The 18,789-nt window shown below is 38.1% G+C and overlaps 2 protein-coding genes across 6 annotated transcripts in view; one reads left to right on the plus strand and one right to left on the minus strand.

The window, feature by feature from the left end:
* Nucleotides 1-13,171: 13,171 nt before the first annotated feature.
* On the minus strand, nt 13,172-16,382 carry alg10 (ALG10 alpha-1,2-mannosyltransferase). The gene is made up of 3 exons (XM_020601429.1): nt 16,065-16,382; nt 15,576-15,773; nt 13,172-15,477 (listed from the first exon to the last, which is right to left on the minus strand). The coding sequence occupies exons 1-3, from the start codon at nt 16,227-16,229 to the stop codon at nt 14,416-14,418; spliced, it is 1,425 nt and encodes a 474-aa protein (XP_020457085.1). The 5' UTR covers nt 16,230-16,382; the 3' UTR covers nt 13,172-14,415.
* Nucleotides 15,390-18,789, plus strand: part of tprkb (Tp53rk binding protein) — an 11,062-nt gene continuing 7,662 nt past the window's right edge. The window contains exons 1-4 of one of the 5 annotated variants that reach the window (XM_020601430.1): nt 15,390-15,469; nt 15,594-15,692; nt 16,630-16,813; nt 17,024-17,146. In XM_020601430.1, the coding sequence (XP_020457086.1) occupies nt 15,649-15,692; nt 16,630-16,813; nt 17,024-17,146 (351 nt within the window). In that variant the 5' untranslated portion in view covers nt 15,390-15,469; nt 15,594-15,648. Of the gene's footprint in view, nt 15,470-15,593; nt 15,693-15,721; nt 15,785-16,433; nt 16,527-16,629; nt 16,814-17,023; nt 17,147-18,789 lie in introns of those variants that run through there. The other 4 variants (XM_020601431.1, XM_020601432.1, XM_020601434.1 and 1 more) reach the window with 4 other exon arrangements.

Raw genomic sequence — 18,789 nt, forward strand, 5'->3', positions numbered from 1 at the left:
AATTTTTTGTAGATTCTGTCTCTCACAGTTGAGGTGTACCTACAATGAAAATTACAGAACTGTCCATTATCTGTACGTGGGAAAACTTGAAAAATCAGCAGTGAATCAAATACTTATTTGCCCCACTGTACATACATATATGTGTGTGTGTGTGTTTGTTTTTTTACTTTTTAATCATAGTGCAACAGCTGTGAGTGCGTATGTGTGCACGTATGTATTTGATATAAATACACTTTGCGTGTGTGCACGTGTCTGTGAAGCACCTTTATAAAAGTGTTTTAATAGAACATGTGAAGTGTTAACTCACATACCGTAAGATCTTTGTTTAGTACAGCTATCCAAATAATATATTGTATGCTTGTCATAACTTCTTAACAATGTGCACTATGTTTGCATGTACAGTTTTACAAAGAATGCACCAGTTCCTTTTGTTAACAACTGAGTGTGTTTGAAATCTATATGAAAACAAACTGTACAAAATGGCCTTAAATCTTTCACTGATTTTCTTGGAACTGTGTGATGCCTTCTTCAGACAAATGAATTGTTTAAAGGAATTCATTGTTATCTATTTTGTGTCAGTGTTTCTATTGCTTTCTAGTGTATTTTCGTTAAATTATGACGAAAGAATTCTTGTACTTTTATGAAGCCATGATTAATAAGAGAAAGCATGGTCAAAATACTGATTGTCTGATAATCAATATAATAGATTACTATTTCTGTATTGAACTATGGATTTTTAAATAAATATTCATATTTAACACAATTTGCTGGAGTTTGCTTTGTTGTTGTTTTATGAGATAGCAATTTTGTCCATTTTTTCTTTCTTTATTGTTTGTATTTTCTGCTTTGTGTTGTCTTTTCTCTCATAGCTTATTAGGGCTAATCTGGTTTACTCTCTCTGATACCATAATTACAGTATTCTGTAGTACAAGATAGTCTCCCCACACCAAAAAAATACCCACACAAATAAAACAGGCACAGGACAACCAGTTCTGAGCAAGGCACTACATGCAACTGAAAAACACAATCCATGTAGCATTTAGAAGTTTAAAAAGTGTTGCTCTTCAAATATGAAACTGAGAAATATGTATTTCTCTGTTTTTATTTCTGAAATTAATTGGCATCTGTTAAAAGAGGCAATTAGTGAGCTTGTCAAAGCCCTGTCACTCAGTAATACCAAGAACTAGAGTGTTTATCTGCCGGGGGTTGATGGAGTCGTTCATTAATACTCACTTGCTCAGCAAGTACTTTGACAGGTGCTGAGACCTGATTTTCAGATGTCACGATCCAGTTTGTTTTTGTCTGTATTTTAGGATATTCTTAATCTCACTTCTGCACTCAGAAATTGTCTTTTTAATTGTTATAGTGATGATTTGCATGTTTATATGTTATAGTGATACTGTAGGTTAATAGAAAGATATAGTATGCAGCACCTTTGGCTTTATTTCTGGAAATGAGAGACTAAGTCTTTTGCCCAAATATGCTTGGTTGTTAACAAAGCTGTTGTTTAGATAAAATGCTGTTTGTGTAGAGAGAACTCATGTAGGTTTTAGAGAGAAATAGAGAGGGAAACCTACAGTATCTATGGATGGGAAACACTAGTGTTTATTCTCAAAATTAAATAATTCTGATTTAATCCAAATTGTCAGTCTGAACCTCCTTAAAATTAAAATACTATATGTTGGTGTGAAACAATTGCAGTTCCTGAAATAAGGTAATTATTTGCAATATTAATTTAATTAAAGAAAAAAGAATTATTGTAACAGACTCATATTTATTTTTATTCTAAAATTAATACATGCCTCAAGCAAATCTATGTGGTGAGAAACAGCAGCCTTTTCCAACACTTAGGGAAATTGTTTAATGTATCAACCAAATATTTAATTACAAAAAAGGAGGATTAATTCAGTTACACACACACACACACACACACACACACACACTATAACCACTGCAGCATATGTGCTAAAAGTAACCAATCTGCCATGACACACTGGGGTAGGGGCAGACTGGGACAGACTTTGGAAATAAACCTTGTTGGTAGAGAAACAAGAGCAACTACTAAGTTAAAAAGAATTATTTTGGACATCTAACTAAACTATTGGAGGTAAACTAAACCCCAGCGAATTAATTGAAATAGAAAAACAATAATCCTTATTTAATCCAAATTATCAGGCAGAACTTCCTTGAAATTATGATATGCTGTGAGGAAAAACAAGATCCTCTCCTAAGTAAAAAAAAAAAAAAAATTATTCCTTGCTTCTAACTAATCTATTGGTGGTAAACTTCACTGAAACTAAACCCCAGCAAATAAATTAAAAGAGAAAACAGTCACCCTTAGTATATATTTCCCTTGCTTTCTTGTAAATTACTGGGTGATCTAAAAAATATCGGAATTTTGTTTGTACAAAACCTGTAAACATATGTAACCTATGTAGCCGGGGGCAGAGACAGCTTTGATTTAAGGCCAGAATCATTTATAACCAAAGGTCTAGGGAGCACTGGGGGTTGGTTGGTGCATTGGTAGAGGGAATTAGGGATGTATTGTTGGGTACAGGCTGTCAAAATATTAAAAATTTCACCATCTGAACTAAGCTGAAGACACTTTCTGTCCTGGTAAGACTCTACATTCATCTTCATTAAGTTCAAGCTCTCTGGTAACAAACCTTCCAGCCAAACTAATGACTACAATCTCTTTCACTCACCAGTCATACCCTATGCTTTCTCACAAATTATAATTTCTGTGAAAAGGTAACTTAATTAGTCTTCACCTGCCTTATGTGTGTCTTGATAACAAACAGTGATGATGTGTCACACATTGTATGTTGACTACCTGTCACCATCAGGTCTGTCACTTTGATAACCTTGGCTTATCTTGAATTAAAGAAAAACACTAAATATGTCAACACTAATACAGCTGGCTGATGGTGACAAATGTAATCAAGTACGCGCTGCTGCCCAATCAATCACCGTCAAGCCTCTTGTGTGTATTAGATAGATGGCAGGTCCATGCATTTCCCCCTCAGAAATGCCCTTTAGAGAGTAGACAAACTTGGCTGATGAATTTCTCTTATTACACATCCATATTTACATACATTTGCAAAACAAATTCACTCAGTTGGCTTCATATTTGGCCCCATTAGAAGTGAAATTTTGGATTGGCTGCCTGAAGCAAAGTGAAATTGGAACTCAAATGAAGCTAGAATATCTCTATATACAGTAGGAGAGCAAGAAATGAAGGATTCCAATTGAAAAATAATTAAATTACTGTTCATTATTTATTTAATGATGGAAATTGCATCTGTTCCTTAAAGGTACAGTGCGTACACTCTAGAAGAATTTATTAGTAGAAATGGGCTACAGTATGTGTAATTATAGGATAAGGATAATCACCTTTATTGGCCAAGTATGTTACACACAAGGAATTTGTTTCCGGTACAGAACTGATGGTGGCTATCTGCGGCCCTACCTCAACCGATGGCTCTAACCGTCAGGGGCAATGGGGGGTTCAGTGTCTTACCCAAGGACACTTCGACACATGGACTGCTGGCATTGAGATTCAAACCTTCAACCTTCTGATTGGGAGGCGACTGCTCTACCCACCGCACCACTGTCGCCGCCTGTTATGTTATGTTTTTATTAATGAGTAATCACCAGAAAATAAAAATCATTACATTTTCTTTAGCATAGAATGAGTTTTTTATATCTACATAGGAGTGGATCCCCTATCATGGAGGCCGCCATGTTGAGCTGCCATGTTTTTGCCAGTAGCCCAGAGCAGACAAGGAACACACTGGCTATAGAGTGTGAATTTCATATTGAAGTGGCAGCTTGGTAAATCGAAACTGGTGATCACTGCATCTTCCCCCACAAATCCATTGTGTTACAGGCAGCCACATACATTCCCAACTGGTAGCCTTGCACCGATAATAACATCACGGATTGCTATTGCAAACATCATGTGAGGCACACACACTGGTATCAAGCAGTCAAAATAAACCGGTACTGTGCTCTGGGGAAATTGAGCTTTGATGAGCTGATCATTCACCACCATAGGGTGCTTCACTGGTCAGCTGATTGTAAGTTTCCAGCTGCTCCATTCATACCATGTTAGATCCAGTCAGGTAAAACAGCAGGTCCCTCTATATAAACACTCCTGGACAGGCAGTAACCTCAGGCCCTGTATGTTTCTCCACATCCTCTGGTCACAATGCAGGCAGCAGGAGGTAAACTATATCCACTAAATTACATGCAGTCAAAAAATTCCACTTTTAATATGGCACCTGTGAATATCAGGCAAGCTCGCATGAACACGGACAGCCAGGAGAATGACCATTCAAGGAAATACATGAACTATTGCATAAGACGTTACATAGCAGGAAAAAAAAAATCTCACCAGCAAGAGTTCACAACACTTGTATAAGCCGAGTTGCTTTTGCATAAAAGTATAACATTGTAGTTATACCTCATTTTTTGAGCTTAGTCACATTTAAGATGATAGCTAATTATTGTAACATTGTAGCTAAGTGAGAAAACACAGAAAAGCATGCCATGGGCACTTTAACCTAAATCTAAGTTTTGTTTGTTTGCTTGTGAAAGTGTGATTGTTAGGGTCTGACTAAATTAATTCAAGCAAATCATCCCAATTCCATTAGTTATTTATTATTACAATAATTCTGAGCAGTTCGATAATTTGAAAGATAGTTCACCAATCTGAAAGATGGGGAACAGAAAAACAGAATCACCATCTCTGCATAAAAATAAACAATAGTATTAGATATGAGAATTGTCAAAGAATCAGTCAGTCATTGTTGGCCCTACAGTACAGTCAGAGTCCGCAGTCCAGAGTCGGGTCGGCCCTCGACTGTGTTCTGGCTATTCCTCTGTCCTTTCTGAATGCACACACTCCCTACCACAGCACCATCATACTTTCTAATCCATAACTATTTTAACTTTTATCTTCTCCTGCTTAAGCCAGAGTCACAGTTTTATGCCAGCTCTACACGCCTTCTACCAGGAATTGTCTGAGATGTCCAGTACATGAACTTCTAGGTCGCACTGACCCAGCGCACGTTTCCTTTTCTAAACATGAACTTAAAAGTGAGCACACTTTAAGCTTCCCATTTAAGGGAGGCTGCTTTCTAGATCTTTATTCACAAGATGAACCCATAAACTAAACAAAGAGGACACGAGCCAGGATATTCTTGCTTGAGCAAGCTATCAGTACAAAGTTCCCATGGTCTCTGTGCACAAGCAGTTCTCTCCAAGATTATATAAACACTTAGCTCACCCTTACATGACTATTAGCTATTACCTACTGCAGATAATATCTATATGTAATCTACACACTCCTACTATATTCTATTACATATTACATTTTAACTGGTAACTTGTTTGTTTTTAACCACTACAAAAGCTTTAGTTAGAACACGGCCTAGCGGTCAAGTTAGCAGCTGTTAGCTTTTGCTTGGTCAAGTCAGCTGCACTGTTTTCCAAATGTTCAGTTTGTTCTACGTTTACAGTAATTGAATTGAAACAGCTGCGTGGGCTGTTTGCTATCTGTAACTTCACCACTAAATGTCATACACTGCACCTTTAATTTAACCCTTTCATGAATGAATTATGAGAGCCACAGTCAGGATTTTTTTTACCCCCAGTGTTTTTATTACTTTTTGGGGATGAAAAGAAAAAACAGAATTTCATTTTTTTAATGCATTTTTCCAGTTTAGTGGACAGATGATCAATTGTACTTTCCTCCCAAGATAAAATAAATACTTGGAAAATATAACAGCAGTATGTTTCTTTAGCTGTTACTTGGCATTACCTTTTTACTTTTTACCCACTGAGATGTTAGGATGCAAACAAGTTAACATCTTGTAAGCAGATAACAATAACTTATATCTGCTGTGCATAAGATAATAACTGTTCCCACACAAAAAAAAATATGACCCTTTTAGGACTTTAGTGACTCTATAGATATTGGTGTTTTTACTCATTAACTTTACTGTAATGTGGCCAGAAGCTTGACCGTGACAAATGGAATCATCTCTTTACTGTCAGCATCACTGACAAACTGACCTTTATGATATACTCCTTTATTGTAGGGGTCAGCTGTGGCTCAGGGGGTAGAGCGGGTCATCTCCTAGCTTGTTCAGTCAAGATCTCAAAGTGTCCTTGAGCAAGAGCCTGAACCCCCAGTTGCTCCCGGTGATGACACCGGTGTGTGAATTTGTGAGTATGTGTGTGTGTGTGTGTGTGTTTGTGTGTGTGCGCGAATGGGTGAATGGCCAAATAGTGTGAAAGTGGTTTGAGTGTGCTGTACAGCACAGAAAAGCGCTATACAAGTATAAGACCATTTGTCCAGAAGTTGCATACAATAGATAAAAATGGACTCTGACTGATTTCACTAAATGCAATTTCACCTTAAGCTAATGTTTTTTGCCACAATCATCAGCTAACAGGAGAGAGTCAGGTGAACAATTTAGCATAATGCATGCATTGGTTTTTGTAATGCAAAAGTGATTTGAGTAATTTTTTCTGAACAAATGGAAGAGCCTTTTGCATGCCTCAGGTTGCTAAAAATAACTTTATTTTCCCAGCATCCCTTGAGGCCAATGGAGGAGATGGATGAATTGATTGAGGGGTGGAAAGAAGCAGAATGAGTGAAAGGTGCTAATATCGCTGTCAATCAAAATCTACAATGCCAGGAGAGAGAATGAGGAAATATTGTGTACAAAAATCATACAGTAGACTCAGGTGCACACAAACACACACAACAGAAGAGTGACACTGCTTCTTGACAGCAATAAGGAAAAATATAAAGATCATGACAAATGTAATTAACTTATTTTATTTATTTTCTCTGTAGGTTTTTTAGTTTTAAAAGTATAACACATGAGTGTGTTGTCATATTGTGATGTCCAAAAAATGTTCAAAATGCATGAAAATAACACAAACTCAACCAGACACAAGCATATTGTAAATAAGCTATTCCTTTACTTGTTAATTGTTTAAATACTTATTCACCAAATGATTATGTGGTAATTAGCTAGTTACAAGTGACGGTGCAAGGTTTTGCCTTTCAAAAGACTTGATGTCTTAATGCTTGAGTAAGTTTAATGAACACTGTGGTTGGTGTCTGTCAACCAGGGTCATAATTATGTTCGCTTGTCACTTCCTGACACTGTCTGTAGCTTAGCAACCTGCTGCAGAAACACAGCTAAAGTTGGATCTCATTTGAATATTCCCCAGAAATTTAAAAAGAAAAGAAGGAACCACAGATGATTGGTGCAAAGTTCATGGTTTCATTTTCTAAACCTGAAGGTGGTATCAGGATGTCTACCAAAATTTCCAAAGTGTCTCACACACATCCCGCACACACCATCAGACTTGTACAGACAGCATGTTAGAAAACGTGATATGAATGCAGGCAGGCTGCATAATTACTGTGTGCCCTTAATAAAGAAAATACATTTTGGCAACTCCACCTACTGAACTCCCACCATTCTTATATAAATAGAACATATCATTTATGTACTGTAATAGTGTTTTTAAATGTGCTAAAAGATGGCACGTAGTTGGTATCTTGAGGTTTATGTATCATTAAAGCACATTTTTGTTAAAGATATGCATTTTTCCTATAACATATGTAATGTTATATTTTTGTTAAAATCAGTAGTGTAAGCAGTGGCAGCACAGAGTAGTTGAATGTAGAAAACACAACAAATATACAACCTTCACAAGTAGTACAGTAAATCTGCATAGTAACATCTAATGGAGAGATGTGCTTTGGCAACATGCTGAATGCAATGTACAGTAAATGCAATTAGTGGTTAATAGACTAAAACATTTCTTTAAACATAAACAAAATGTTTCAGTATTGAAAGGAATTTGTTGACTTCTGTCTTTGGAAGCTGGAAGAAGTTGAAAAGAAAACACATTTACATGTTGCAAGCATGAAGATCTGAGTGACTTTGACAAGAGCCAAATTGTGATGGCTAGATGAATTGGTCAGAGCATCTCCCAAGCTGCAGGTCTTGTGGGTTGTTCCCAGTATGAAGTGGTCAGTACATACCAAAAATGGTCTAAGGAAGGACAAACCGTGAACCGGTGACAGGGTCATGAGCACCCAGGGCTCACCGATGCACATGGGGAGCAAAGCCCATTACATCCAGTTCGATCCCACAGAATAGCTACTGTGGTATAAATTGCTTAAAAACTAATGCTGGCTGTGACAGACAGGTGTCAGAATACACAGCACATTACATGCTGACCTCTGTCCACCACCAAAATCACCTACAATGGGCATATGAGTATCAGAACGGGACCATAGAGCAAAAGAAGAAGGTGGCTTGGTCTGTTGAATCACACTTTTGCATCATATGGGTGGCTGGATGCATGTTGGTTGTTTACCAGAGGAAGAATTTTGGGAAGAAAACAAGCCCGTGAAGGTAGTGTGCTTCTAGGTACCTTGGGTCCTGTCATTCATGTGGATGTTTCTTTGACATGTATCACCTATCTAAACATTGCTGCAGACCAAGTACACACCTTCATGGCAGTAGTATTCCCTGATGGCAGTGGCCTCTTACAGCAGGACAATGGATCCTGCCACACTGCCAAAAGAAAAGCATCTGCTACTAACTTAGTGTCAGATGCCAGAAGACCCCTTCAGAGATCTTGTGGAGGCCATTCCTGAATGGGTCAAAGCTGTTTTGGCAGCGCAAAGGGGACCTACACAATATGAGGCAGGATCAGACTATATCTCTTGGAACAACAAAATGCATAATTTTTATGTAATATGAGCAGATTTCTCTGTGAAATTATATTTTTGCTTGTTTATAGTGCATCCATCATTATCAGTAAACATTGGTTTAAAGAACTTTAAAATGACTGCACTCACCAAAGAAATAATACTCTAAAGAATCCCTGAGATGATCACGACATCTTACAAAAAAGAGACTTTAATTCCAAACTCACAGGCAGAGTAGACAGAGTGGAAAATGAAAAGGTCTCTGTTGTAACCACCCACTGTAGGGGTGATAATAATTATAAAGAATGGCATACGCTTTGCCTTTGAAATAATGTCAGTGACAGTTAGAGGCAGTGTATTGCTTCTTCAGCCAGCAACTCCAATAAGCCGTTCTACAGAACTGAGGGTTTCTTTTATGACAGGTTACACCCTTTTGTGCAGTCATGTCACATATTTTCTGAAAATCTCCATCATCCAACGTGCATCTCATTTCCATCTTAACAAGAAAGGTTTCAGCTGTATATTGTTGGTATCTATTGATCTTTTGTTTTTTGTTTTTTTTTAAGAACATGAAAAAGCTTTTAACACAGTGACTCATCACGTTGTCACCTCTGTTTATTATTTTTAGTAAGAGCCAAAGGAGCAAAGATTTTCCAATTTGTGCTGCTGCTGAGGTTTGACCTTATATGACCTTATTTGGGTGAGGGAGCAATCAGTCATTGCTAAATACTGTGAAAGTGAAATGAGCTGCTTTAAAGTGAATAAAAGGTTTCATGTTTTATTCACACAGTATGCCTACTGGCATTATGAAGTAAAGAGTTTTGTTAAATGTAAAGTTTATCCATAATCATTATACATGTATACGTACGTCATGAAGCAGTATTTCATACAAGTAACCAGCATGCACAGGCACCTCCACAGAGAACCAGAGATGTCTAGAAGAATAGAAAATTATGTGCTTACAAGATACTGAGGACCAGGTTTTTTAAAATGTATTTATTTAGACCTGAACTGCAGCTGCATTAAGTCACCTCATTTGTAATGGCATTTTTATCAAGCTGTCATGTTATGAACATATATATCTTGTTTCTCTCGCTCTCCCTTCTCCTCCCTCTCCTCTTCTCACCCTCTCTCCTTTTTCATCCTAATTATTTTCTGCTCTTGCAAATTTTATGTAACCTAAGTGACTAAGTAACAGACTCTACATTTACAAATCAAATGAATATCAGTGTCTTTTTCTGGTGCCTTATCGTCACTTTTGGCTCCAGGAAACTTTTTCTCCTTGAGGGTCTGCTTCTAATTAATTGCTCAGAGCTTACATGAATTTTAGTCTGGGGGTGGAAAGACGTGCATGTGTGCATACAAATGAAGAGAGAGAAAGGATAGAAACAGAAGCCAGGTCATACAAATAATACAGTTTTGATCTGAGCAAATCAGCACCAGTATACCTTCTGTTTAACCTGTAATTAATGCTGCACATCTGGTATGAAAGTTTATTGCTGGTAAAACTCTTATTTATGCACACAGAAAAACTAAGGAAGTGTAAAACATGCTGAGCTCCACATTTATAAACTTCTATACATGTCCCTTTGTGCTGGTAGAGTACTAAGGGAAATATAATTAGTTGCTTTCTGGTCATCTTTGTATTGTCTCTGCTCTTGCTTCTCCTTTGGTGTTAAGCTGTGTCTACACTTCAAGTGTTTCAGCATGTGTTTTTGAGACACGAGTCAAGCAACCAATACATATATTAATCAGTCCAGCTATCTACACTGCCCACTTGTTGGCTTGCGTATTATTCGTGCTTTACATGCTTAGCTAAAACCTGAAGTGTATTTTTATGTTTCAAGCCTATTTTTTGGAGCTACACACGTAAAATGCTCCACAGAATCCATCAAGAATGAAAGCTAATTTAAGCAGAACTCATCCCAAACAAAAAAAAAATACATAAAAAAAAGGTTAAAGCGCATGACCTATCAGCCGGTACATCAATCCTACCAAATATGGTAGTTTTTGTAAAGTGTGCTTTTTAAATTTTCCACACCAAGCGTATGTTCACGTGAGTGAACATGTGCTTGACCACATGACCGTGACATGACCATGAGCCTCTTGCAGGCTGCACATGAGATGTCACGATTTGCACACACCATGTTTGCTATGTAGACATGGCTTTAGACCCAGCTCCTGTCTTTGTCCAAGTTTTCCCGCTCTTGCTACCTGCTCTGCCCCACCCTGCTCACACTCACCTGCACACACAGGCACCTCCACCTTCCATCAGTGTATTCAGTCACTCTGTGTTTAAGTCCGCAGACTGCATTCACTCCTAGCCAGACTGTCATCTCTTGTGACTCTCGAGTATAATTCTCTCTGCTTGTCCCTGTTTATCTGTTGCTGGTTGCCTGTTGTATCAAATGTTGGAATACGAATGTATCTCCATTGGACTCTGAGCCTGCCTTTCCCCTGTTCAAACTTTTGGATTCACCCATGTGTGGATTTTCTTTCTTGCTAGTTTCATGGTCAGTAACCTGTCCCAGGTTTTCTGTCTGCTTTTACTGTGTAAGAACTCTAACCACTTCCTGGCTGTGATTGTTTGCCTGGCCTGCCTGTTTAATGATGAACTCTTTCTGTAACTGTAACCATGGCTTAGCCTATTACAGCATATGTGCTTTATTCCAATTTGTCTGTCTTTTGCTTGCCATATAAATTTATCTGTATATCTTGTTACATGATTGTTGTATCTTCCTGTGCCAGTTATATTAATTACCTGCATTTGTATATTTACCTGAATTTGCCATATTAGTTGCATTTGTGTACTTCCCTGAGCCATCTATATTACCTGCATCAGCATTCATTAGGTGCCAGACAGGGCGAATTTACAGAAAGTATTTTTGACAACAGTGTAGAGAAGCTGAAATAACAGAAGTGCTGTAGCCAGCAGACTGTTGTGGAGTAGTACAGAAAAACTATATGTCCTGTCTTATTTTCTCTTAATTTATCAGTGTGTAAACACTTAGTTAATGCACCTTTAAACTCTTGTGTTTAAGAGAGTTAATTCTCCAACTTTCAATAGTTATGTCATTAAAGAACTTCCGTATATTTGGTGCCAATCAGTGTAAATTTGTATGACTGGAAACAGTGGGAATACTGCTAGCATTCCTTAAGATGCAATTAGTAATTATTCTGATATTATTTACTATACAAGTACAAACTACAACTGTGACATGAAGTAAAATAAATTTATGATTGATGCCCCTCTTGGGGCTAATGCATGCTTCATCATCCCCTAAAGTAAACATCAATGAGACAGTGAAAAGGGAAAAGAGAGTGAGAGAGGTTCATTAAAAGCCAAAATCAAAGAACAAATAAAAACCATATTGTACATTCCAGGCTATTTTTACCTAGAATATTGTGTTGCAAAGCAAAGAGTATGTACTGTATCTCCTTCACACAGGGCAGGAGTGGGTGAACAGTATAATCAACATTTGTATAATCATCCCAGTGTGATTTTTATTAAAGTCTCTCCTGTGAGCTGCTGCTTGACACAATTAGAACTTAGTAATATTAGTTGGATGGAGAGCAATTGCTGTGCCACTTGTCTTCTTTCTTCTCCCACTTGAGCTTTCTCTTCTAAAGTAACAACGACTACTCTAAACTACTGCAAGCTACACAACAATGGTTAGGTTTTATTATTATACCGAAGAGTGTCAGGTTCTGCTAATCAGATTCAGCTGCCTGAAATTTTCTTTGTCTAGCTGTTTTTATTAGAACGAACCAGCACACTATTAGAGTTGAAAGTGGCTGATATTTTGAACAGTATGAAAATAAACTTCAAGGATGGCTCCGCATTAACCATCAAGTTTCTATGTTTGAGTTTACTCAGGTATAATCTTACACTGAAATGTTAACACTTTTTTGTGTTATTCAGTAGTGAAAGCTTGGGATAAGGGCAGTGTTTTAAATTTATAACCAGTCCGATTATCTTTCTTCATGTTACATAATAAGTATTCTTCATGAGAATTTCCAACTTTATCTTATAGCTCCACCTAGTGTGTAAGTCTGGCTGATAGTTTATAGTTTAACTCAGTCTATAAACCCATTAGGCTCCTCTAAAACCAATAATTCTGGAACAGCTAATGTGACACAATTTGATACATTTTGCTCTTAAGAATCTGAACATGTGAATACAGTCCCATTAACTCTGCAAAGATTCCACAGAAGGTCTATTAAAACAGGCCTACTATTCTGTATACCCAATATTCATGTCTAATATGAACATGTCTTTTCAAACTATTGTTAAGAGGCTCTAAAACAAATCTGATGTATCTGTATTTTTTTAACAATTTGTTGCCCTTTGTATTCTGTAAAGATCATTGTGGATGTATATTCACCAAAAGTGCTCTATAAATGATAAAACTGGGACATGACTCTGCATGAGTCACTTTATTCAAATTACATAACACTGTGGAGCAGCTGGATGGACACTAACTGTGGAATACAAAGCATCAGAAAAATGAGCAAACAGGATCAAGACCGATACAGAGTGGCAAAATAAAATCTGGACATAATGACTTGCTCTTAATAAAACAGTGTCACATTTGACTCAAACCAAACCTTTAATCATGTCCTGATGGGACTGAGATCAACTTCATACTTGAAACTCATTTATGTACACAGGAAGAATAACTGCAATCAAACACATAAATCCGGCACAACAAAAGTAGCACACAAAGGTGAAACACAGAAGGCAGGATGATATCTTCTATTAAAATTAACTACAAAGAAAAAAAAAAAACAATTAAAATTCATGGCAGAAAACACAGGCATTTAAACTAACACTTTTATGAATCACCTCTGGTTGATTCTTATGGCTTGGCAAAGTAAATTCAAGGTGAAAAATGAAAAACATTTGGATATTTTCAATTTAGTCTCATAACAATTTGTAAAGTTGTCTGTGGGTCCAATGTGTTCTTCACTGGCAAAATGCAAACATTTCAGTCATTACAAAAAAACAATATGGCTATCAAGGTCAAGGTGCCCGTATTGTCTCCCTTGGGAGAAATTCTATGTTGTTTTTGGTCTCTTGAATCATATTAATAGCTCATGTCAACAACTGTTCCTTGAAATATGGATTTATAGAATTGCATACAGCATTTACATTTGAAATACAAACAATTTACCATTACAAACCACACACAACCTTGTCAATTCCCAGAACCCTGCAGAAAATGTAAAATTGTGCAATCATTTTTCCACCTCAGAGATGGACCAAAATTTCAACCAAAAACCAAAACAGCAGAAACAACTTTTATATACAGCAACTTCTCTAACTCAGACCACTACCAATGATTTTACAGTGCTGTTACTGCCAATGTATTGTCCAATAGCAAAAGCTGTTCTTTGTCAATGTCATTTTCATGTGAAGGATAGTATGAAAACATTAAAAAGACGAAATTTGGGTTGCACCCTAATCAACTAGAAATAAATGTTACATCTCCAGATAACATGTTATTCACTAGCCTACAGCAGCTCCTACCATCACTTTATTTTGCAACCAAAGCTGAAAAACATTAAGTTAACTGTGTAGCAATTAATGTCCTTTGATGCCAACATCTCATTTGAGTCTTGTAACTCCTGATATCAGATACCAGCTTCAGTACTTCCCTCACCCCTCACCACATGAACCTCTGTGTGGTTGTGCTGTCTGGCCAGTGGAATGTTTTGTTGATGAAGATGTATAGTGTGGCAGCATTGACCATTGTGTACAGGAGGAACTCCACAATAAGTCTGGGAAGAGAGGGGAGAGGCATGTGCAGGCGATACATCAGGTACGGGACGATAAAGTACCTGAACTCCAGTAACTTCTGGGGGACCGTGGCAGCCAAAAGGCACACCAGGAACGCCAAGCTCCAGAAGAGTGAACGTGACTTGAAAGAGTCTAAAAAACTCCAGCCAGCAAAGATGTAAGTTGGGATGAGTAGGAAGCGCACCAGCTCATGCCTCTGGAAAAGTTTTTTCCACACATAGAAGGGGAAATGGCGGTTATCTGCAAGGAGGTACTTATGGACAAAGGTGAACTTCCACACCAGTAGCAAGGAGACTCCAGTGATAAAGAGGAAGAAGAAGGGTTGCTTTTTCAGAGCCTGCAAGAAGCGGAGGATGCGGTAGTAACAGAGTGAGACAGGGAGGGAGAAGAAGAGGGTGAAGGAGAAGAAATAGAAGAGCTGGGGAAAGTTGAGGCAGGCCTCATGACTTGTTCTGTCACCCACCACTATCCCATCATTTAGTACCATGAACACCAGGAAACCAGCGCCAACCACTGCGTAAGGCCAGGCCACCAGCAGCACCGCCTTTACATGACTGGGTGAAGTGAGAAATTCTATGGTGAAAAGCATTATTTTCTTTGCCCCACTGAACGACAGAGGGGCCTGGGATAGAGGACACTTCTCATCCCTCTTTTTCATATGCTCTGCTCTCCAGGCCTCATCCATTTTGGCAGCCACTAGAGTGCCTGCGCAGAAGGCCACCCAGATGATGTTGGTTTGGCGGAAGAGCACAGAGCAGACACCAAGGAGTGCTGAAGCTCTGTGGCACCCATAGAGTGCCATGAGATAGGTAAAGAGGATGAAAAAAGTAGATCCAGCATCTGTGTAGTAGAGGAAGTTGAAGAAGTAGAGCACAGGGAAGGTGGACAGAGACAGTGCTGAGAGGACTCTGCGTGAGGTTGTATGTGTCTGGAACATAAGTGACATGATATCAGAATACAAAAAATGACAAGTAGAGATCACCCACACATTATTATCATTTGATCGTCATTATCATTCGATCTTACCCTCTCCCTGAGGTGCAGTTTGCAGAGGAGAAGATAGAGCAAGTAGAGGTTGCCGCAGTTGAAGAGCAGGTTGATGAAGCGTAACATGCCTGTGGAGCACACCACCTCGCCTGTCAGGTCAGCCAGCCACACCACGGGCTTGATCACACCCACTGAGACGAGATAAAGGCCTGGGAGAGTGGTGATCATCGGGTCCCACTAAAGAAAGGGTCAGCACCGTGTTAAAAGGGCATGCCACCATGAAGCTACAATTAGCTGTCATGTAAAAATAGTTGTCTGATGTCTCTTGTAGCTTGTGTTATTGATAATGCTACCCCACTCTACATGGAAACTACAAGTACAACACATATTCCCTACTTATGTCATTCTGTTTCCAGTATGGAGATTAAAAGCTGTGCAAGCTTCGACATCGTTTTAAATGACATGAACTCCGCTGCTAGCTAACCTTAATCCGGAAAAGTCGTTTACATGGCTAGAAAGGCACTTTACCTCGCTGAATTTTCCATGGCAGTATTTCTGAGCTTGTGGAACGTGAAAAAGCTCGTCCATGTACGGCTCCCTTTGCTCCCGAGTGACTCTGGAGAACAGCAGGCAGGATACCAAAAAGTTGGTGCTGCAGAGAGCAGTGAAAATATAGCCTTCATATTTCTCCATGTTTGAAGACGAAGCTCGATGTTATTGCAGTCTGACGTTAGCTGTTATAATGCTGTGTATACCGCATAACGACTAGTTTCGCCTATTTAAACCAATGAGCACACAATTTTGAGAGAAAGTGGATGAAGACTGTACAGTATCAATAAACGAAAAAGATAAATTTTTTGTTAGATGGTGGTCCGCCTCTGAAATAGATTCGGCACGGAAACTCTTAGTTCCTACTTGTGCTAATTAATCTAGCATTATACTGTACAAAATACTAAACGTCGTGATTTTACATATGATGACTTTTAGAAGGTAAATGTTTGATTGTTTTTTGTTTATTTGTTTTGTGGAACATTTTCCCCAAAGAGGAAACGCTCAAGAAGTGTCACCGTGTTATGTTTCCCCCTGTGTACAGACCTCATATGAAGCGCAGTGACAACTGTCCCAAAATTTTCAGCATGCATCTAACAAAGCAGCTAGAACTTTTTCCCGATCACAGAGTGACTCAGATGCTTTTCAAAGACGTCAAAAATGCCGCAGAGTTGAGACAAAGTGCCGTTAAGGGTCAAATAAGTGGTGCCTTGATAAACCCAAAAATGGTAAGAAATTTTGTACTTAGCTCTAAGAACGATTTATGGGGTGTGATATGTATTTGTATCCACATTTATTAGCTTACAGTGGTATTTCTAGTATAAAACAAAACGTTCACTGAGTCTGTGTGTGGTACTGCTCTTTTATACAATTATATGTACAGTATTAGAGACATCATCACTCTTCACTCACGATCAGTCTTTCTCTTTCATTAACAGTTGGTGAATCCTTTCCAAGTGCTGGTAGCCACCAATAAATCTGTACATTTACAGAAAACAGGAAAAATGAAGACAAGGAGTTTATACTCCGAAATTATCTTCAGCCTATCGCCTACTAATAATGTAAGTAACATAAACTAGACCTGTCATAATGCATGTGCAGTCACAAGAAATATGGTCTCACTTCGACTGGGTGTAGCATCCTCCTTTTCATATTGTTGTTCATGGATTTATTTATTGTTCAAAATAATAGCCACCTTTATTATTTAATGAGAACAGGACTGTTTGTTAGGCAAATGTTTTGACTTTTGCTCTCTCACCTACGTGCACTACTGTTATGCCAAACTGAAGCTTATTCTTTTGTAACACAAAATATACACAAGTGTGTAACTTTGTCTGGATAGGAGCATCATACAAATTCAAGGATTGATAAGGTGATAACGCACTTGGCAGAGACATACAAAAGGCCCTTCACCCCTCCTACAAAAGAGCAAGACACCTGCACTGGAACACAGCTTTTTTTTGTAGTTGGTTCATTTTTGTTCCTCTTTGTTTTAATAGTTTTTCAACTTTCTTGTCTTGCATCTTTCAGATTTTGTGTCCACTTGCAGTTGTTTTGTATTTATTTGTAGTTGTATTGTGTCTGTGTGTAGTCGTTTGTGTCTATTTGTAGCTGTTTTGTGGAATATTTGTTGCTATTTAGTGTCTCTTTGTAGTTATTTTGTGTCTTTGTGATAATTTTTGTGGCCATTTTGCGTGTGTTTTGACTTTGTAGATGGTTTTTGTCTCTTTATAGTTATTTTGTTTCTTTTTTTTGTAAACTTTATTTATAGAACACAGCGTCAAAGACAATCAGTACGTCCAAAAATACAACTTTTTTTAAAAACATATTCCCAACACAAACAGCATCCCCATTCCCTCCCCCAAATCTGTAGTTCCTGGACGGTGTAACTTTGTATTAATTTGAATAACAGTACGAATTACCAACACAACAGATTTTGACATAGTGTGAGAAAAAAAAATTATATAAATAAATTAGAAAACAAGTAGGGCTGAAAATGCGCATGAAATAACTTGCTTAAACTTAATACTGGATACGTCTGCTTCCTGGTTGTAATGACTGCTCCGGTGTACTTTCAGGATGCGTACAATCTGCTTGGGGGGATCACTTGCTGGCGGACAGATGCTAAGTAGAGGGTATATTATGACCATGAGGAGAGTTTCTTTTTTATCTAGCCACTTCACGAGGTGGCAGTTTATCGAGAAAGTCGAGTAATGGTCTCCAGTGTGTATAGAACCTGTTGGCAGAGCCTCTGATTGAGAACTTAATCTTCTCTAATTTCAATAGGCTTAGAATGTCCCGTAGCCAAGATTTAAATGAGGGTGGGTTAGGAGATTTCCATAGTAGGAGAATTCTCCTGCGAGCAACGAGAGAGGCAAAAGCAATGACATTTCTTTGGGTGGCTGTGGTACAAAGATCATCTGGTGGTTTACCAAAAATAGCTATGTGAGGGGTTGGGTCTAGATTCATATCAACTATCTTAGATAGTGCTTCAAAAAATAATTGCCAGAAGTGAGTCAACTTAGGACATAGCCAGAACATGTGGGTAAGGTTGCACGGAGTCTGTGAGCATCTATTACATGCTTTGTCTGTTTTTGTTGGGTAGAGCCTTGAAATTTTTTTTTACTGTAATGTAGTCTATGGAGGACCTTAAATTGTATGAGGGTAAGTCTGGCACAGCTGGATGATGAGTTGATAATATTAA

The sequence above is a fragment of the Monopterus albus genome, unplaced genomic scaffold (genome assembly GCF_001952655.1).
Source record: "Monopterus albus unplaced genomic scaffold, M_albus_1.0 scaffold51.1, whole genome shotgun sequence".
Taxonomy (NCBI): domain Eukaryota; kingdom Metazoa; phylum Chordata; class Actinopteri; order Synbranchiformes; family Synbranchidae; genus Monopterus; species Monopterus albus.

What these genes read in the sequence shown, in the direction of transcription:
- alg10 (XM_020601429.1), bottom strand. Translation starts at nt 16,229, where the DNA reads ATGGAGAAATATGAAGGCTATATTTTCACTGCTCTCTGCAGCACCAAC. An exon ending in GCCATGGAAAATTCAGCGAG is followed by an intron (nt 15,774 to 16,064) that starts GTAAAGTGCCTT and finishes CCCTTTCTTTAG; the next exon opens with TGGGACCCGATGATCACCAC. An exon ending in AACTGCACCTCAGGGAGAGG is followed by an intron (nt 15,478 to 15,575) that starts GTAAGATCGAAT and finishes CTTATGTTCCAG; the next exon opens with ACACATACAACCTCACGCAG.